The sequence below is a fragment of the Mastigoproctus giganteus genome, chromosome 9 (assembly GCF_048544385.1).
Source record: "Mastigoproctus giganteus isolate SK-2022 chromosome 9, ASM4854438v1, whole genome shotgun sequence".
Lineage (NCBI taxonomy): Eukaryota > Metazoa > Arthropoda > Arachnida > Uropygi > Thelyphonidae > Mastigoproctus > Mastigoproctus giganteus.
In genome coordinates this window covers 112,582,233-112,605,102 of record NC_143583.1, presented here as the reverse complement: position 1 = coordinate 112,605,102, position 22,870 = coordinate 112,582,233, and the positions used below count along the sequence as shown (strand labels likewise).

General features: G+C 34.6%; 1 protein-coding gene across 1 annotated transcript in view; it reads left to right on the top strand.

The window, feature by feature from the left end:
• The window catches only part of LOC150080650 (insulin-like peptide receptor), a 514,932-nt gene that overhangs the window by 425,921 nt on the left and 66,141 nt on the right, over nt 1–22,870 (top strand). The window contains 2 exon segments of the mRNA XM_090381758.1: nt 917–1,068; nt 18,905–19,070. Coding sequence (XP_090237884.1) covers nt 917–1,068; nt 18,905–19,070 — 318 coding nt within the window.

The following is a 22,870-nucleotide window of genomic DNA, read 5'->3' as shown; positions in this document are numbered from 1 at the left end:
ACGTGTTCTTTGTCATATAGAATTTTTCCATTCTTGTCTTTTATCTTTCCATTAGTCTTATTCTTCCTGTTCATTAAATTCTTGACTTTTCCATAGATTGGATCAATTCTTCCTCTTCTTTCTATGGCCTCTAGTTCTCTGCACTGTTCTTCCCACTATTTTTCTCTTGCTTCATCTGTTGCCTTTCTAAGTTCATTATTCAAACTCCTATATTTAATCCTTGCCTCTTCTGAACTTTGGTGCTTCCATTTGCTTCTCTTCTCCATTTTGTCTATCTTTGCTTCTGTGATCCATGGTTTCTGTATCCTTTTCTGATCTACTATACCTAATTTACTTTCTGCTGCTCCTACAACCATCTTTTTAAACCTTTACCGTCTCTTCTCCACTTCTTCTATTTCCTTTCCATCCACTATCTCCCTGTCAGTTGCCTCTCTGAAATCTCCAGCTAGTGCAGTCTTCAGTACATTTAAATTCCATTTCCTTCTTTTTCTTGAATCCCTTATTCTCTTGAGCGTAATCTTCATTTTCATTGGTACCAAATTGTGGTCCGAATCAGCATCTGCACCTGGATAGCTATGCGAATTCTTTACAGTATTCCTGTACCTTTTGTTGACTAAAATGTAGTTGATTTGGCACCTGTCAGCATCCCCTGGTCTTCTCAAAGTGTATCTTCTTCTTTTCTCCTGTCTAAACTATGTGTTTGATACAAATGTCTCTCTTCTTTTGCAAAATTCTATCATCTTCTTGCTCTTGCTCCTCTCATTCCTTGTACCAAATCCAAAGGGAACCGAATGGGATTTTTGCATCAGCCATTTAATGCAAAACATTTCAATAATGGGAGTGAGTTTAGTATATATTATGAAACTTCAGTTGCTTAATATATAATCTGAATATAATTTATTTTGCAATATTTCAGGGGGTGCAGATGATATTGATAGCAGTACTGTTGTTGTGCATTATGAAAACCTCACAGCTGGAAGCATCCTGATAAAATGGGAAGAGCCACCTGATCCAAATGGGTTAATTGTTTCTTACCATATTGAAAGCAGAAGAGTAAATGGAGATGATGTAGGTTGACATTACGTATTGTGAACTTTTAGTATTATAACAGTTTTGCAGTGAGTTTTGGTCTTTTTTGTGTTTATTTATTTATGTGCAAGCACTACTCAATGAAGAATGATCATAATTTTTTTTTCATTCATTTTTTCATAATTTATTTTCAACATACCTTTATTAATCATCCATATTTTGATGGTCATTTTCAAAGTAGTGCCCCCATTTGATGAAATGCACTTACTCCAAAGTTTCTGCCATTCTCAAAAACCTGGTGGAAGCTATTTTTGATGTGTTTGATAATTTCCTCCAGTGTTTTTACAACTTCTTCTGGCAACTGGAAATGTTTTCCTCTCAGCTCCTTTAGCTTTGTAAATAAATAAAATCCCAAGGTGCAAGGACAGTGCTGTAAGGCAAATGAGGAACACATTTGACATTAATGCTGGCTGAGTACTCAATGATAGTATGAACAATGTGAGGTCTCATATTGTCATGGTGCAGCATCCACCCTCATGCAATGAATGCAATCCCACAGTGTCCAGTACAGTTCTGTATTAAGGTCCTGTAACAGTTGTATGACATGGCACAGCATGCTGGTAAACCATTCCTTGGATGTTAGATAAAGAGATGACTATAACCTTTCCTTTCCTACAACTTTTGCTCTTTTTCGAAGTTGCAACAATGTAGACTTCCAAACAGTTTTGTTGCTTACTCTCTGGATCAAAATGATGGTCATGTCTCATCTGCTGTTATCACTTTGTACAGAACCTCACCATCTTCAGTAACCATCTGTTCCAGCTCCTGACAAACCTCCATGCAAACTTGCTGTTGCTCAGGTATGAGTAGTCTTAGAACCAGCATGCACGTGTCATTTGCAAATGATCATGGAGAATACCAAGCTTGCTTTCTACTGATATTCTCAACATCTCTACCAGTTGCTTTCTGTTATATGACAATATTCTCTCTCACAATTACAGAAGCAGTATTTATGGTTTCTGTGGTGACAGCAATGATTGGAGGTTTGGGATTGCTGATTTTTGTGATTGAATCACATTCATATTTAAACATTCTAAACAACCTGCATGCTGTGCTGTATGGAAGCATAGATAAATGAAAAATAGATTCACCATAAGCCTCTTTTAATATTTCATACACATCAGCCGATGTTTGTTGAGATGGAAACAAAATCTTGAGTGCAGCATACCATTCCTTGTGTGTCACATCCATTGTTACCTAGACAAAACTGAGAAGGCATAAACTTGACTAACCACCAAGGTTACACCATGCACACACAAGTAAATTGCACAGTTGCTATGTGTATCAGTTTAGTTTCGTTTTAAATTCTGCAGCTCAGCTAGAAATAGCAAGCAGTGTGATTGTTTCTGAAAAATTATGATTCTTTATTGAACAGCCCTTGCAAGTTAATTAATGTTACATAAATTAGTGGTTAAAACTGAATACTAGCTATTGTTTGTGAACTTTAAATTTGTTTTTCATGTTTTAATGTTAAATCTAATGTTATATGTATTTCTTTTATAAAGAGAATTAACTGATAAACTCATCTATGTTTCTGTTAAACCATTACATTTATGTAACACTAAAGGCTTTCTGTTAAATGATTTGTGCTTGAATCTTTATAACATTGTAGTACAGGTTGAGGCAGATACAAACCAAGAGACAAAAGCATCGTGGTTTGTTACGAAGCTATCATAACATTTAAAAGGTTAAAAAAAAAAGGAAAGGTTTGTTATGAAGCTGTCATAACATTTAAAAAGAGTAAGCAAGCTTTAATGAAGCCAGATGAGAAAACATGGATAGACTTCCTGTACACGTCAGGCTAACTTGCCTAGAGTTACTAGATTGATTGGACTGTTTAGGATTGCTTTCAACAGAATTTGTGACTCATAAGTTCTTTTCATCGAGTTCATTAATTTCATTTTTTTTTTCAGAATTTCTTTTTGATCATGAACTGGATTTGTATATTAATTGGTACTACTTACTAAGCGATTAGTGATTTTTGGTCTAATTTTTAATTTAGTAACTTTGAAAAGTGCTCGTGTGTCTTTTCTCATTACCGTGTAACTTCTGCTTTAATCTTTCAACACTGAGTTTGTTGAACATGTTAATCCCTCATAGTTAATTTTTGTAGCTTCGGGCTTTTGTGGAGCAAGTTTTCGCATGGAATTTTATAAAAAATAGTGTTTTTATACATAAATTCTTTCAAATATTATTGCCAAATATCACTTCAGTATTTTTTTTCTTTTTAAATGTAAACAAATTTTAAAAAACAAATTCATAAATAAAACCTGCCATTAGCTTTTTTAATACAAAAATATCCTGTACATCTATTTTTGTATTACTTAATTGAGTTTTATAAAATTCTGGATTTCGTTCCACAGAAATTCAGTTTTGGCTTAGCTTTTATAAACCTACATTAGAAAACTGACGTCAACAGGTGTAGTCATTTCTGATTTACAAAACAATTTTCATGTTGCTGTCTGTTGTAAACTGCAAAAATTTGTTTTTTCATTTCTAGAAAAGTTTTGGGTTTTTGAATTCTGCTAGGAAAATGCTTATTTTTCATCTTTTCTGTATGGATTGTAATAATTACTGTGTGTAACTTTATTTTTTAATTAAAAAAAATTAAATATTTAAAAAATGCTGTTAATCACACATTTTATTTTCAAATCAAAAAAAATATTCAGCTGAAAATTAAAATATTTTATACATTAAATATAATCACGATTCTATTTAGTGTCTCATTCAATTTAAAAGACTTAAGTGCATAAAATTTAAAATATGAGCATAGCTGAATGTCCAAGAAAGAAAGAAAATGTATTAATTTATTAAACTGGATTATGGATCCGGGGCACTACTAGTTATAGCAGAAATATCCACCAACCATAATGATATATATACACAAATGTATATTTGGTAATGGAGCTGACCTGTCAAGTGTAATTACAATGGAATAAATTGAGAATGCCTGCAAGGTAAAAGTAGACTACCTGAAATTAAATGAAATTAAGATTAACATAAAAATAATAAAAATGGTACCTAATGCTGTAGGTCCTAGGACTTTAACTACTTCTGGGGTCAGCAGGCAAAACCGTAGGAGCCACAGCAATAAACAAGGTCTCTGTTTCTGTTATGATGTACATGTATGAAGTATATACATCATAGCTGACCCAAAAGGAAGGAATAAAAAGAAGAATATAACTCAAAAATGAATAAATAAGGGTAAAATGCATAATTATGCTAAAATAATAATAATTCTTTTTAAGAAAATTGAATAAAAGTGTTAGTGAAGGCAAGGCATCCCGTTTGAGAATTAAACAAAGTAAAGAAAGTGTAATCTTAAGATGAAAGAACAAAGTCAAGTTTTGATGACTTACTGCTGGACCAGACAGGAGTCGGTGTAAAAATCTGAACATAGTGAACGCAGGGCTGTATTGGAGACCAAAGAAGTGGCCTATAGTTCTCTGTATATTTATTGAAGTAACCCCTGAGTGAGGGGGGTGTGAATTGGTCAAAGTGAACTGTGCCCATGTGATGGGGAAATAAGCAATTAAACAAATGAGGCAAATGTGCCTATGCTGGCACATTTGTTTACGGCTAACTAAGACTTTCTAAGACTAACAAGGTAGTGTTGAAAAGACACTAAACTTTGTTTAAGATGAAAAAATTACACTTGACAGGTCAGCTCCACTACCCAGTATACATTTGTCTATACAGGTGGTGCCTCGCAATTCAACATACCGCTATTCGACAGTTGGATTTCGCGGGCCAGCGAAAACGCTACATGATATTGCACGATAGAATTCTTTGCTGGACTACGTAACTGCATTTAACGTTACTAAATAGCACTAAATAGTGACGGCTGCTTCATACATTTTAACCAATGGTATTAAAGAGCGAGAGTAACATTTAACCAATGATAGATAAAGCGGGAATAGATCACTCAATTGTTCAGCTACGTTAGCCGCCCTCAAAGATAGCTACAGGTATGCCGTCAGTTCTTCCTCAGTTATGAGACAACATTATCTCGTTAATAATCGTAGTCTGAGTTCACGTTTGCTCTAGTTGTTTGTGCTAATTTATAATTCTGCATTTCTCATAAAGTAAAAAATTTTGTACTTTGGCAATTATTTATTTTTTGAGTGAAATTTGATAATGAGTCCAAAGAGAAGTGAACAGCGGAATAATTCAGGAAAGAAACACTTGGTTGAGCATAGAAAAGAAGAAAGAAATTATAGAAAAAGTGCAGAAAGGTAGAACAATTACAGATGTAACTCAAGAGTATGGCGTCCCTAGTCAACCATGGCAACTTTTTGGCAACAAAGAGACAAGATTATAGGTTGCTAGGGTGTTTGCTGAAAATTTCTGGCAGAAACAGATCTTTAATCAATGAAGAATTGGAAAAGCTGCTTCTTCCCTGTATTAGAGAAAGACAGATGAAAGGAGATCCAGTAACTCAGGCAATGATCTGTGAGAAGGCTAGGTTAATTTTTGAAGAATTGCAGAAGAAAATTCCAGGACGTATCTCAGAACAAACTGATGAATTCAAGGCAAGTCGTGGGTGGTTTCACAGATTCAAAGGTAGAACAGGTATCCATAGTGCTCTCAGAAATGGGGAAGCAGCTAGTGCAGATAAAAAGGCTGCAGAAGAGTTTGTGAAAAAATTTGAAGATTTAATCATGAAGGAAGGCTACTTGCCGCAGCAAATTTTTGGCGGGGATGAAACTGGGTTATTTTGGAAGTGCTTACCAAATCGAACATACATCACGCAAGAAGAAGTGGCGCTCCCAGGACATAAGCCTATGAAAGATAGGCTTACCTTGTTATTGGCAGCAAATGCAAGCGGAGACTTTAAAGTAAAGCCACTTCTCGTTTACTCTAAAAATCCTCGCTGCTTTGGGAAGAAAATCATCAAGTCCAAACTGTCAGTGATGTGGAGATCCAATGCAAAAGCCTGGGTAGACCAGAAAGTCTTCAAAGATTGAATTTTTGTGGAGTTTGCCCTGAGCGTAAAAAAATTCCTCATTGACAACAATTTACCTTTGAAAGCACTGCTGATTCTTGACAATGCTAGTGCCCACCCCCAAGACTTGGCAAACATTCTTGAAATTGACTTTGATTTCATCAAAGTCCATTTTTTGCCTCCAAACACCACATCACTGATCCAACCCATGGATCAAGAAGTAATTGCCTGTTTTAAAAAACTTGACACCAAGGCTTTGTTTTCACAGCTTTTTGACGTGGCTCATTCTTCTGATAAGACACTGAAGGAGTTCTGGAAGACTGAGTTCAATATTCTTCACGCCATTTCCTTTATTAAAACTGCCTGGGAGGGAGTGACACAGAGGGCCCTTCGTGCATCATGGAAGAAACTCGTCCCTTCCTTTTTTCGGGATGACAACAATGCAGTCCAAGCCACTGAAGAATCAGAAGCAACTGCGGCCATGCGAGAAATCATTTCGAGGGCGGAGAACCTCGACATAGGAGAAGTTGATAAGGCTGATGTGGAAGAGCTTGTGGAGGATCACGATGACGAACCAACCGTGGAAGAACTCAAAACACTCAGCGAACAGGAAGCAAAAGAGAGAGAAAAGGAAATTTCACTTGAAGAAGAAGAAGAAGAAGGCAGGGAAAAAGGGCCGATGCCAACAGCTGCCATTAAAGAAATTTTATTCCATTGGGAGAAGGTGCAGTCTGCTTGTTTAAAATGGCACCCCAACACTGCTGTTGTAACTAGAATGACAGACTTGTTTAACAACACTACTATGCATCACTTCAAGGCTATCTTGAAAAAGAGAGAGAGACAGTCCACCCTTGATCAATTCCTCATCCCCATTCAAGCCAAGAGGAGAAGAGAAAGGGTAGAACAAGATAAATAAAACATCCTTCCAACATCTAAGGCTCAATGAAATGTATGTACTCATTATGTATTTTGTAATTTCGTTTGTTATATGGTAGAATATAGTAAAGTCAATAATACTGTGTATTTCTCTCTGACAACAAATTAATCAATTTTCCATAAACTTAAATGGAAAATATTGACCCGCAATTCGACAAATTCACAATTCGACTCTAATTCGGCGACGGATTATAGTCGAATTGCGAGGCACCACCACTCTATAAGGATAGTAGAAAAAAGAAGTAATGTAAATTTAAAAAAGGCGAAAGAACGTTAATATCCTAAAAGTTATGATGAATTAAGCAGATTATGGGCTGAATTGTAAAGCGAATTTGGAGGTGAAGGAACTGTAAAGTAAAATTATTAATACCAAATTATTAAAGTAAAATAAAGGTGGTGGTAAAAATAAATAAAGGTGTCATCAGATATGGGTGGGCAAATTTAGTTATAGTTCTAATACTGGGAAGGCAAAAATGCAAAGTCTGATGCCAGCAGAAGTAAATATTGATACATGGTTAGGTATTTTATCAAGGGACTTCACCTAACCATGTGTCAGGAACTGCGTTTCTATACTTGTCCCTTAGCAGTAGAAGAAAAGTTAAATAAAGCCAAAAAGCAAAAATAAAAAAATTAGCATATTCTTTTACAGTACGGTGAACCGTAAACTGTTTCCATCAACTGTAACTTTGACTTTAAATTATATTTAATATATATATATATATATATATTATACACACACACACACACACAGGGTGATTCACTATCAGTGCAACAAACTTGCAGGAGGTGTAGGGGGCATAAAGACGAATCAGAATCACATAGCATTGCAGGGTCCAAAATGCCTTCATCACGTGGTAGAGGATGTTGAATGGGAGGTCGCGTGAACAGCGATCCCGCTGGAAGTCAGCATTTGCGAACCGTTTCTGTTGAAGAAACCAAGTAGCAAAAGTCCTCCGGAGTGGATAATCTACAGGCTCCAATGATTGGACGCGTTGCAGATGGTATGAACTCATTTGGTTTGTTGGGAAATACCCAATCGTTGGCCTATCGCTTGAGTACTCGTACTCGGATTGCCTTCTGCAAGACGTAGGACATTCTTCTCATTTTCTGGCGTCCTCATCGTTCGCTCTCAATTCATGGTACCTCTCGTGAAACAACCAGTCTCACGTAACCTGTGCACGTGTGCGAAAATCGTATTATGAGGAACACGCTTGTGCAGGAAACGTTCCTGGTACAAGCGCAGAGCGGCGCACCCATTACAGTCCGCAGCTCCATACGCGAGGTGCATGTCGGCCAGTTCAACGTTTGAATACTTGTCCATCCTACTGCCTCGGGAACCGGTTTGCAAATGCTGACTTCCAGCGGGATCGCTGTTCATGCAACCTCCCGTTCAACGTCCTCTACTGCATGACGAAGGCATTTCGGACCCTGTAATGCTATGTGATTCCGATTCGTCTTTGTGCCCCCTATACCTCCTGCAAATTTGCCGCACTGGTAGTGAATCACCCTGTACACACACACACATGCAGTCGGACCTCTCTTTAACGAACTTCCATATGGCGAATTTTTCTATTTAGTGAATTTTTTTGATTTTCCCCTTGGTCATTACATTGTAAATAGTTTCTGTATAACAAATAAAATTTCCATATAATGAACTGATTTCGAGAGACATGGATATGCATTGTTTGCCTTCAAAGTGCAGAGGTGCAAACTTCAAAGTTTGCACTTCTGGCCTTTAGGCAATAGAGCTGACGCTGTAGAAAGCAGGAATTAAGAGCTAAAAGGATTAAGAATTAATCACTTTAGCTTTTAAGCTAAAGTGATTAATAATTCCAAACTAGTTCTGGTTGGCTGGACAAATTTAAAAAGCACCATGGCTTAATCGAAAATGTTATTTCTGGTGAAAGTGGGGTTGTAATCGAAGAAGACTATACCCATTGGAAAGAAACAGTTTAAAAAAAATTATAGAGGACTATGAGCCCAAAGACACTGACTTTTAAAGGTGATAAATGTTTTGGTGGTAAAAATAACAAGGAGAGAATTACAACCTTTGTTGGTGCAAATATGGCTGGTAATGAAAAACTGAAGCTTTTGGTAATAGGCAAAAGTAAACAACTCCAATGTTTCAAAGGAGTAAGGTCATTAGAGTTGGATTACAACAAAAAAGCTTGAACGACAAGTAAAATTTTTGAATGGTGGATTTTAAATTTTGGTAGAAAGATGACGAAATAAAACAGAAAAAACATTGATTGCTGGCAACTGCCCTGCCCACCTTCACTCGGTAATTTTGAAATTTATAAGTGTGAAGCTTGTTTTCTTCCCTTCGAATACCTCGTTTAAGATGCAGCCAATGAACCAAGGCATTATCAAGAATTTGAAAATCCACTATGGAAGGCACATACTGAAAAAAATTATACTGAGAACAGAAACCAAGCAACCTATAGATTTTGTTAAAAATTTGCGGATGTGCATATCAGTTTTGGCAAAAGCTTGGAGTCAAGATGTGATGGAAACAATTAAGAATTGTTTCACAAAAGCAGGTTTTGCTAAAACCCCAATTAACAGCGATGAGAGGGATGAACTACTACAAGACATTGAGAAATCTTGGGAAGAACTCAATTGAGAGGTTTGATCAGTGGAGAAATTGTTCTTGATGAATTTTTTAAAATGATGTCATAGTAGCTGAATATCCGAGTGACTCTAACGTTTTGGAGAGAATTCAAAGAACTAGTGACAATATCAATGATGAGCTGACTGAAAATGGGGGCAATGAAGGCAATGAGAGCAATATTAAACCTTCCAAACATGAAATGTTAGCAGCATTTGAAACTTTGGGTCAAGGCCTTCAGTGTGAAGGAAATGCATCAGAAAATATATTTGGGCATTTAAACAAATGCAAATATTTTTATGAATGATGTACAGTAAAATCCAGCATAAAACAAAAAATAACCAAATATTTTATGAAATAATTCTTAAAAGTGTACTAATATATTGTGTGCATCATGTAAGTAGTAATTTCTTAATATGTATGTATTAATAAATTAATTGTTTTAAAATGTTACAAGAAAATTTATGAATTCCCACTTATTTCTGATTTATTTTATATCCTTTACTGTATTTCTGAATGTTGAATTACAGTATTTTTCATTGTTGAAAAGGTCTTATTTCTTTATAACGAAATTTCTTTATAACGAATTTTTAAAGCGAATGATCAATTTTGTTATATAGAGGACCAGCTGTACACGCGCGCACACACACACACATAGCTGAGTGGTTGGGAGCGAGAGTATGATAGCACATGCTCTTTGAGTAGACCAAGGATCAACCCCTCCCAACTGCTAAATACAGTCAGTCTGCCTGCCCATACTGGACCAGTGTGGCAGATTATTGTCCATTTCCCTCAACAAGTCGTGTTGAGATAAATGAACCATAGAGATGTATATTTAATTAGTGGAAGAGGAAAAGCAAGTAACTTTTAAACAACTAAAAAAAAGTGAAAACTTTTTATGATGTTGGTGCCTATTGAGTCACACACCACTCTTCACTTGAATAGCTGCAAAAGTGGTGACACTTGGTGTACACATTTAATTAATTTGTGAAAGCAGTAAAAATTACTTCAGAAACAATTGTGGTAAAATTTGTCTGTATTTAAGAGCTATAAAAAAATTTCAGTTTTTAATCATTAATTAAAGGGTAATACTTGATTTTTATTTTAGAGCTACACCTATCAGGTGTAGTGCCACTGCCACTGGGTTAAAATCTCTTTACCTCATTCTTTAAAATTCTCCTGTTTCCTGTATATTTCTCCCAAATCTGCACATCACTCAACTTTGATTTCCTTTCTTTGAAACTTGACTTTAGGGGTCAAGGAGACTGCTAATGGAGAGAAACAGGAGAATTAGACGTGCACCTGATTATTGTTATCAGTCAAAGTTACACTGTCACTCTTCTCAAGGTTTCAGATAGGGGATGCTTGGGTTAGGCAGCCCCTATGGGAGATGATGTGGGATGAAGCTGCATCCATCACAGCTTCATCCCACTTTCCTTCGTTTTCCTTCTTCATTGACTGAAGGTCCTGGTAGAATATCTTCCCATAGGCTCTTTGCAAACATCACTTAAATTTGGTGTGAAAAAAATCCATGTGTGACTGCAAGTAGTGCAGCTTGGTTGACATTCTGTATCCCAATTTTTTGTGATTTTCATTCAATTTAATAGTTCTCTGTAATTTTCATTTTAATGTAATCAAGAAACCCATTCACTATAAGATGAAATGATTGCCAAGCATTTCGCTTATCAGCAGCCATTTTGGCTTCAACTTATTGAGAAGGCAGTGTCTGCTTTACTTTTGTTACCACCTTTCACTTTTGCATCACACAATTTTGGAAACATAGATAACATCTGTGCTATCTATGTTTCCAAAATAGTAGCTCTAATGCTTTAACAAATTATTTCACCAGCTTGATAAGGAGTTTTGGAATCGATTTGTTTCTTGAAGTAAAGAGATTGTTTAATATATTGTGTTTGCCAGGCTCTAAGTGGGTTTTGGTTGCTCCCCTCCCCTCCTTTTCTCCTTCAACAGAGAAAGATCAAGAGAACATAGTGAAACTATATTGCAAACCCAGAAAGAATGTCAGCACCTTGAAGTCTATGCTGACATCTCATCTCATACTGGTCTATAACAAATTATCACATTTCCATAGTTTTCTTTAATATGAACATAGTGTGCAGTAGGAATCACTGGGTGTATGTTCCCATTATGAAGCAACAAACAAACAGCTTTCAAACCTTTACTTTAACTGTCTGTGAAGACGTGCCATTCTTCTGGATTGTGACCAATACCAGTTTCTTTATAAAGACCAATGAAATCATAAAAATAGCAAGTTTTACACTTGCAGGGATTCTGCAAGTATAAAACATGCATAAGTGACATGTCTTCTTCTGCAAGTGGAAATTTTGCAGCTGGAATCCAATGGATTTCACTCTTTTAAATGAGATATCAGGAGCTCTGCACTGTATTTGGTTATATTTGAACAGGCTTCTTGAGTGTCATCCTAATTATCTTCACCAGAAATGTAAGAAAAGTTGCATTTCTGGTGCACAGAATAATTCCGAAACCAATTCTGAATTCCATATCCAAAGGCTCCTCCAGAGAAAAAGCTTCAGAATTGGATTGAAAATGAGCAGATCTTCATAGTGTGGCACTGTAGTAATAGAAGGTGATATATTGGGATAAATTGCATATTTTCAATCTGAAAATACTTTGATATATCTACCATACAAAAGTAGAAGTTGTAGTAGCAGTCACTGCCAAAAAAAAGAGGGCGGAGAAAAGAAACTGTCTCTCTGATATTGACCTACAAGTGTAACAGCAAAAATGAGGTATCCACAACTTATCTTGATCACCCACATACATTCCAAAATAGGCTTCATTTGCACTTCAAAATGCCCTGTTGCACCTACTTTGGATGTAAACAGTATTCACAAACATAGCTGAACAATTCTGGAGATAACTTATACCTTCATTTTGTAGCCATAGCCAATTTAAAAAAAAAAAAAAAATATATATATATATATATATATATATATATATATATATATATATATATATATATATATATAAAGATAAGAATTAAAAATAATTAATAGAAAATACTAAAAGATGGAGAAGTTATTAACACAAGGTGCCAGGCCTAATAGAAGAAAATAAGAGAAAAAGAATATTAAGAACCTAAAAAAAAATGTAGAATTAACAGCTGAATTAACAGGCCAATCATATGTACAAAAGCTGAAAGGGAAGTAGAAATTAATAAATGTAGTGAGCATCAAAATGAGGGTTTAAAAAAAAAAAAAAAAAATTTTTTTTTTTTTTTTTTTTTTTTTATGCAAACTAGATAAAAATAAATAAGATAAAATTGGTACATGGATCAGGTATTTCATCGGGGGACTACACCTGATCATGTACAAACACTGTTTCTATACAAACCCATGTTGATGGAGGAACTATTAAAATATAACTAAATATAACTGAAATATACAAAAAAAAAAAAAAAAAACGGGGGTGGGGGAGGGGAGATAAAAATAAAACCTCCAAAAACATGAGTAAGGTAGCCCCAACAAAGTGTGTGAAGGTAAAATAAAATAAAACAATTAAATTAAGTCAAAGTAAAGTTTAAATGCATGCGGGTTAAAATGAAAAGTTTTGAAAAAATGTTTTTGAGAAGGGTGATTTTATGTAACAGGCAGTGGTATAGAAATAGGAAGTAATGCAGAGTAAGGGAGGGAAAAAGGTAATAAAAATTCAAAATTAGAGGCGAAAATATCAAGAATAAGAAAATTAAGAATGTCTGAATCGCCCTCATATTGCACTAATAGTTCAACGGAGGGAAGAAAGAAGAATAGAAAGTAAGGGTGCCTCCATAGCCAGGTGGGCAGGAAGGAGCAGCAGTGCGTAGCACATGCTTCTTGATTAGACCGGGGTTCGAGCCCGTGACCACTAAATACAGAAGATGCGGAAAGGTCAGGGAATGACCACCGCATATCCCCGGAGCAATATGGCCTTAGTTGCTAATGCTCCTAAAAACCAAATAACAAACAATAGAAAGTAAAAAGATGCAAAGAGAAGGAAAAGAGTTTAAAGGATACTAGGCAAGCTAGTTGTGTAAATACCCAACCTCTTAGAGTGGGTTTCCATGGCGCACTATAACCTTGCTGTTTTTGCACCACAAAAATCCAAATCAAATCAAATCAAATCTTAGAGAGGGCCTTAGCTGTGAGAGTGTTAGTAGAAGTGGAAACTAATACCACTAGCCTGTAATATATTTTTTGAGTGCCGAATGCTGAAAATATAGCCGAAAAAACAAACAAATAGCCGAAAGGTGAAGAAAAATTAAATACCTTTAAAGTTATGCAACATCGAACTGGGCCAAAATGTAATATATAATGAAGAAAATATTATAAAGAAAATATTTTGTGAATATGATTAATTAAAAATAGAATATAAACAGAGGGAGAACTATGACGACGGTGGAGTTGCTCAGTAGCAAAGAACAATGGAAGCCCTCTATAGTTAAAATGAAATGGAGAAATATGCGTACGATTATAAATAATTAATAATATTAATATAGAAAATAACTTAGAGAGTGAAAAGGCATGAATATCGTTCAAATAAAGTCAAATAATGCAATCACTTTCAAAGTAGTGGAAATACCACCATTCAAATCTACATCTATACAGCTGTAAATGTTTGATATATACTTTGATATATCTACCTGATAATTTATAATATAATTTATAAAATAGATTGGAATATCATTAATGCGCAATTTAGTGTAAAGGCCATTTTAAAGCATTAATGAAAAGTGTTTGATTGCTGCTTTGATTTGCAAGATGGATAATTTGTGTATAGATGATGTTTTTATGAACTTTAATAGAAATATTAGAATTCCAGTTAGTTAAGCAAATAATGTTAAAATTAAATTTACTTCTTTTATCAAATAACTCCAAATTATGATGAAGAGGGGGACTAAGTAATATTTAAATCAAGGAAGTTTGCTTGTTGGTTACCCTTATTTTCTTTATTTAGGGTAAGTTCAATAGGATATATAAATTTTGCAATATTTTCAAAATGAATATTCAAAACCATGATGTCGTCAACATAACAAAATGCAAAGAAGTTAAGGTTCGAGTTATTGCGAATATAAAGATCTTCGTAGTAATGAAGAAATAAGTTAGAAACTATACTGGAAATTTGTGAGCCCATGGGAAATTCCTACAGATTGTCTATAAGTACATTTACCATCGTAAATGTAGTTGTTCAGACTAAATGGGTTGATATAGTTATTCCAAACAACCTTATCCACGGGTAGAATGTGCTTGTATTTAAAATATAATTGATTAAGCGCAGTGATAATCAAATGATGTGGTAAAGAAGTAAATAAATTAGCAAAGTCATAAGTTTTGATACTGAAAATGTTGGTATTAGAATTAAAGATTTTAATGATATTATGGTTATTATTGATGATCCAAGTGGATGGAATATTAATAAATATAGTGGTTAATAATTTAAAGAATTGTTTACCTGGTAGATAACAGCCACTTTTTTTTGGCACTAGTAATGAACCTAAAGCCAACGGGATGTTTATGGAACTTAGCTATCATATATAAGAAAGGTAAAGTGATATTGCGAATTTTGGTATGTAATTTTTTATGTAAAGCCATACGTTTCTTGACGGTTGCGTTAATGCCAAGATTACAGCGTAAAAAGGTGGTACTATTGTCAACTTCCTTTTTGACAGTGGTATAGTAAAACTGCTTGCAAAAAATTGCAAAGTTGTTAGAAGCTTTATCTACAGGGGTGATGATAAACTTTTGCTGTAAATCTAAGATGGCTTTTTTAAAGATTAGAATGCCTAATATGTGAATTATTATAAAGATCTTATAAACAGTTTTTATAATATCTTGGTATACAACAGTTATCCAGTTATAGAATGCTTCATGGGGTATTGTATACTTCTAAGCCAACTTATTGCAAAAATTTAAGATAAAGAAAAAGGTAAAGTGGCCGTTATCAACCCACTGCAGGATGGAAGCCTCCTCAACAATTCATGCTGAGGGAAATGGACCATAATCTGCCACGCTGGTCCAGTACGGGTTGGCAGACCGACCGTATTCAGCAGTCAGGGGCTTGACCCCGGTCTACTCAAAGAGCGTGTGCTACTGCACTCCCGCTCCTGACCACTTGGCTACGAATAAGCTTTATGGGTAGGTCTAAATTTGAATCCTTTTTCCATTACAGACTTGAGTGAGATGTTATTGACAATATCCAAATTGCCAGTGATAATATGTCCATGATAATATGTTCCACCTTAACGCTGTGAAGGTTTTTACAGAAAATTTCATTTTGACCATTATAGTGCCAACTAAGAGAATAAGTGCAGTACAGTACTAGTAAATCTACCACGAAAAGGAAATTGATCGATTTAGATCAACAAATTAAAATAATAAGGATGTATGAAAATGGTCACAAACATTAACAAGTGTCACGTGGAATTTAGATTTGTCAGTGTCAACAGTGAACACAATAATAAAGAACAAAGACAGAATATGAGAAGCGGTGAAGTAATTGGCACCAATGAAGTCAACTATAATAACCAAGGCTACGAAATACATATCAGTTTTTACAGTGCAATAATGTGTTTTTTTGCTTCCTTTTATGTTTTCTTTTCTTATGTGCCACTCCAGCTACTTCACCACTGCTCCCCAGATAAAGTTTTTAATTGAACCAATTAAAAGTATATAACTATTTTTCTAATTTTCTATGTATATAACTGATATATAAAAAATATATAACTAATTAATTGAAAAATATATAACTATTTTCCTTCATTCTTCTGAGGATATTGTGTGATTTTTGTAATTTTGTCATATCAGGGATATAGTAGCAATATTTTATTAGTCATTCCCGAGTTACGTAAAACTCGACTTACATAAGAAGTCCTGGAATGTATCTCTTACGTATGTCGGGGACTTAATGTATTTAGGAGATATTAGCCACTTGTTTGTAATTAGAAACATTTAGTCCTACTGGTTGCTTTTAACTAAAACATGTACTGATATAAGAGTTTGTAACAGGTAGAGCATATTTAAATTGGTTGATAATTTGCTCCAAATGAATATTGTCCATAACTGAATTATGAAATTTAAAATTGAGATATTCTATAGTGATTATGGATTTATTACCTAATTTAAATTTGAAAATATAATGTGATAAATGATTTAAGTGCTAGTTTTTATAGTTATATGTAATACTTAATTTAATAATGCTTTTAGCTTACTGACCTTTAAACCAAACATAATATCATGTATATGCTTGACTTTAATGATAGTGCTGTCCCATGCTTGTAACAATTCTTAAAATTTACCTAACTTGTTTAGCTGTATATGATTTTTTGGTAGTATTTTTTACTGTATTTATAAAGTTTTTTTTAACTCGTGTGTTTAGGTGATATACGTTTTACTAATTGAAATATTTTATAGACACATTGGTCCTGCATATTGTTTGTAAAACATTGTCCATTGAATTTATTATTAAGTCCATAAGGATAAAGTGATTTATACCCTATTATGTTAAGTTTTTTTAATCCCAGGCCTTTAAAAATATTATATTCAATGGCTAATATTGTAATAGAGATAATATCATGGCAACTCATTGTGAAGGTATTCACAATATGAGATATAACTTAAACGATGCCACCTTTACATATTTTGCTAATTCAGAGTTTAGCTGCATACTAATATGATGCATTTTCACTAACTTGTACGTTGTAATAGAGATATTATTGAAACTATGAATCTGAAAATGTTGCAATTGTATATCTTTTTTATTGATAAAAAAGTTTGGACTTAACTAAACTAGCAGATAACAAACAGAAACAAACAGTCTTAGCCAATTATTGATTGGATGTATTGAATGGTGATAGTGCTCGTAAACTAGGGTGCTAGCCTTGCTAATGTATTAGGATACATTGTGTATCCTAACACATTAGCGTGGACCTATGCCTGTTTGTGCTGTCCTCAAAATGATTGCAAAATTTTAAGCGACAGGACATCTTGGTGTTCAACCAGGTAGAGGTCAAAAACGAGGGACTCCTCTCGTGTTGAAGATGTGGCTATGGCTGTCATGGATTTATCAAGTCAATCTCCATGTGGTAGTGCAAGTGTGCCAGCTGTTTCTCGTGAAGTGGACATACCGTATTCCACTGCAAGGCTAGTAATGTGTCAGGTGTTGCGGTACTATCCTTGCAGGATGCACGTGCTACAGCAGCAAAAGCATGGTGATGCAGATATTTGTTTCACATACGAACTTCATTTTCTGGCACGAATGACAGTGGATATCACTTGGCCATGGAACATCCTTTGGAGTGAGAGCCTACTTCTGCTTAAATGGACAAGTGAATACGCACAACTGTCACATTTGGGCAACAGAAAACCCTCGAGTTATCCAAGAGGTCCATTGCATTCTCCAAAAGTGACAGCGTGGTGTGGATTTACAGCCACATTCATGATTGGGCCATATTTTTTTGAACGGGTAACACTGACTGGAACCCGCACCTGTTCCGTCACTGGACAGCGATATTATGAAATGTTGGCAAATTTCGCAATACCAGAGCTGCAACAACATGGGTGCCTTCAGGATACCATATTTATTCAAGATGGTGTGCCATCCCGCATCTACCGTTGTGTTCAAAGATTGCTAAGGCAACCCTTTACAGATGAACGGGTCATCAGCCATTGTTTCCAGACAGCCTTCTTGGCCATCCCGATCACTGGATCGGGAAGGTTGTCTGGTTGTGGGGTTTTTTGAAGAACTAGGTGTATCAGGAAGGATGTCAAACTTCTGGCAGATCTGAAGATGTCATGTGCTGGCTATTCCAGTTTACATGTTACGTTATGCTGTAGAAAATGCTGTTCTTTAAATGGAAACTGTTGTTGACCAAAATGGAGGACACACTGAACAATTGTAGCGCTATTCAAGTGATTTGTATTGCCACAGCACCATATAGTGACAAATTTTGTAACTAATTTTTTTTCCCCAATTAATGGCGAGTGCATTGTTTATTGTACCTGTTTTCCAAAGTTCTCTTCAGTATGAGCCTTAGAACTCACTCCAGAGCCCTCTACATAGGGATACTTTAATTTTAACAACCCTGTATATTCTAAAATCTTATTTTCCTCTTGGGCCTAAAGGCTAACTCTTATGCATATTAATTTTGCTTTAGGACTATATGGTATAGTTTTTATTGTCCAATGTTGTACTTTAAGCACTATTCAAATCCTTTTTCTTAAATCCTCATTTTATATACTATTGTAATTATATATATATATATATATATATATATATATATATAAGATGCATTGTTATTTTTTTTTTAACAGCATAAACGTACAGAATGTATTACAAAACTGGAATATATGAAGCAAAAGGGTCACATCCTTATTGGTTTAAGACCTGGAAATTATTCAATTCAAGTGAGGGCAACTTCTTTAGCTGATAATGGAAACTGGACTTCACCGGTCTATTTTTATATTCCTGAGGTAAAAGGTAAGTGTTGACAGGTACAGTACAAAAAAATAGTATAACAAAAGCTTTGTTGATAGTATATATGGTTAACAGTGTTTTTGGTTAGTCAGATTATGCTGGTTATCTGAGAGCTTGTACTGTGTTTCACAAAATTTTTAAAATATATCTACTATGCTTAGATCTTCTCAAGAAACTAGGGCTAGATTAAGAAATAATATGACTTTTAAAGCAACAAATTAAATTTGCTTTTACTATAAGAGATCCTAAATTTTACTTGTTGATTCATGCATAGTACTGTACTTAAGTTTTTTTTTAGTATGCAGGCAACCGCCATATAACACTGTACTTTTACAACACTATGTCACTCTAACACGATTGATAAATTCCAGTAATCCTTGCATAACATGATATTTTTGATCTTTTGTGTGGGGAAAACCCTGCTATTATGTTGGTTGTAATTTTTCAACATTTTCATTCTTTTTTATGAATCCCCACTGTTGACTTGCTAGTCGTTATGCAAAAAAAAAAAGAGAGAAATCCCAGTATTTTATTTTGTTGGGAAACCCCTGTGTTAGATTCTGTGCTATTGAACTTGTGCTTGTTCGAGACCATAAAAAATCGTGACTTTGAAGCATGCAGTTCTGGCTTTTAAGGTTTCTGTAAGGTTATTTTGGTTTTTATTTGATCGTTTATAAATTTTTCTGGGCATGTATTATTAAACTTTATTCTAAATAAATTCCAGCCCTAAATTGTGCCTAAGGAAAATAAAAAAGCACTGCTCAAACATTATTTGTTTGTTCAAACACTTTATTTCTCTAGACTCAAAGATACAAATTTTGGATCAACCCAAAAAAAAAGGGGAAATGCATTGTATGTTGCAAAAATTTTAAATTTAAATGAAGCAACAATCCAGACCATAAAGAAAAATGTACAGAAAATTCGAACTGCTGTTGCTGCAGGATCTTTAATTTCCACAAATATGACAGCTTGTCCCTGAGTGACGATAATTGAGAAAATTGAAAAAGCACTCAGTATTTGGATTGACGATAGCAGTAAAAACTGATCCCGTCAGATGGCTATTTAATTAAACAAAAGGCACTAAAAATTTATAACCATTTTAAAGAAAATGGAGAATCTTCTGTTAACCTGGAGTTTGTTGCCATCAAAGGTTGGTTTGAGCGATTTAAAATCGGCTTCTAATAAATAAATACATTTTCTGTTTATATCCCAGGATGACTACACAAGGGGAAAATGCATTGGCTGATAATGGAGCTGCCAAGAATTATATAGAGGAATTTCAAAAAAATTTTGAAGAGCATGGATACACACCACATCAGGTTTTCATTGCCGATGAGACAGGTCTTTGTTGGATAAAAATGCCCAACAGAATGTGTATTTCAAAAAAAGAGAAAATTGCACCAGGTTTTAAAGCATCAAAAGATCATGTAATGTTACTTATGTGCAGTAACACATCAGATTATATGACCGCCTGACTAAAATTTAAGTGAATCTTGTAGTACCGTATGGTACTGCTCGCTGATCTCGATCAGTTTTAATTTGAATATACTATGTGATCGAGGTCAATGTGACAGGAGCATATAATGCTAAATTTTGCAATTAATTTTTTCTCTGGATCGCTTAAGTCACATTTGTAAATAACATAAAATTTTATAATATTGTGAAGTACTACACTTCCCCACCCGGCTACTTCATAATGCCACCTGGCTGGCAAAATTTTCTGGGGAGAACGCTGAAAGGTGTAAACAAAAACGCGTTACCTGTATATTGGAAAGCAAATAAAAAAAGCTCGGGGTCTGCCGATGTATTTAAAGAATGGTTTCTGAATTGTTTTGTGCCAGATGTGGAAAACTATTTAAAGCGGAAAAATCTAGATTTCAAAGTTTTATTATTACTGGATAACATGTGAGGCCAGCCAAAAGATTTCATTCACCTAAACTTTGAAGTAATGTTCCTACCACCTAACACAACTTCTATAATTCAGCCCTTAGATCAAGGCATTATATATCTACTTTAAAACTCATTACAGTGGATTTTGGAAAAAATTGATTCCGAATTTATTGAAGTGACGGAGGTGTGGAAAAATTTTTCAATTGTTTACTGTATCCGAATCATAGCTTTATTGCTCAAAGAAGGAACACCGTCGACATTAAATGTGTGTTGGCAAAATATATGGCCAGAGTCAGTTCATTCAGGAAATATGGTTGAACCAGCAGAAGATAGAATTGGTGCGATAGTAGACTTGCTTAAGTCAGTAGGAGGGGGAAGGTTTTGATGATATGACTACTGAAGACGTTCAAGAATTACTGATAGAAAAAGAGGCCGGTGAAGTGGGTTTGGTGGAAATGGCATTGGTGGTAAACCAAATCAATTCAGAGGATGATAGCACAGATGAAAATTCTGAAGTTCCAAATTTTACACTAAAAAAAGCATACGGGAAGCAATAAACTTAACGAAGCAATTAGTATCTTATTTTTTGTATGCAGATCCTTCGACTGAAAGGAGCACAAAGTTCAAAGGGAGCTTCAAAAAATGCTTAGCTCCACGCCATGAAATTTAATAAGATCTATCAAGCAAACTAACCTAGATTACTGAGTTTTAAAGAGAGCAAAAGATGCATGAAATCTAGATGCTACAAAAGAAAGTTCAGAAGGTGAAAATATTCTGCAACATAGAAAACATTCTCGTTTGATTGTGCTTAGCAGCGATGAAGAGGAAGAAAATTAAATAAAATATGATTATTTGACATATATGTATCACAGTTTGTAAGACATAGTTCAGTTATTACTATTTTTAATAAAAATGAAGTTTCCGATAGTTATAAAAAAATGGTGTATTTTTGTTATCTTTTGGAACGTAACCCCCCTTTTTGTAATAGTTTTTAGTCCCTTTTAACATGATTTCGCACTATACAAGATTTTTTTGTGGGAACCTAACTACTGTGTTATACGAGCGTTACCTGTAGTCTAATTTTATTGCAGAAAAGCAGTGGGACAGTTTGAGTACTGCATATTTCCTTTTATTTACTTATATATATATATATATATATATATATGTATATATTAAAGTACTGTATACACATATAGATCGATAAATTGCGACACTTATAACACTGTTCTGATAATGTAGTTTATGACTACACTTATAAATGCAGTGTTAAATTCAAGGCAGATTACAATTACTTGAGCATTCCGGATGGTAAAATTTTAGATTACAAAACTTTTTTCTTTGTGTTGTATTAGTAGATTTTTCTGGGAAGAATAAACTATGGGCAGAATGGTGAAAGGAGAGTTATCTTTGCTCTGTCCTGTTTTCTGACTTGCTGGTCTCTCATCAGCTGGCAGATCATCTGCCAGCTGATGAGAGACCAGCTATGTTGTCATGTAGTATAAAGAATTTAAACTTGTGATTACTTTAATACAGCAAAAACGATTCTTAATAGCTACCTTTGAATATTCAGGCCATTGGTAAACTGAGTACAAGATGGTTCTCAGTTTGCTAATTCGTGTGCGGTATGATTCCTACCATATTCTCATTACAACAAAAAAATGAAACAATTGGTATTCTATATTAGTATTAATCAACCAAATAATACAAGGAAGCAAACTTATTCTGCATCGAGGAGAGAAAAAAAACCTGAACCGATTACAGTTTGCTCATTACTAAAAATATATGTCCAATTCAGCCTTGAACATGCCACAATTTCCTTGGGAGGCAACTTATTCCAGTGAACAACAAAACACTGCCCAACAGTGGACTTTTTTGAGATTTAATTTTCTGGTGCTTTCCTTGGTCTAGTTTAA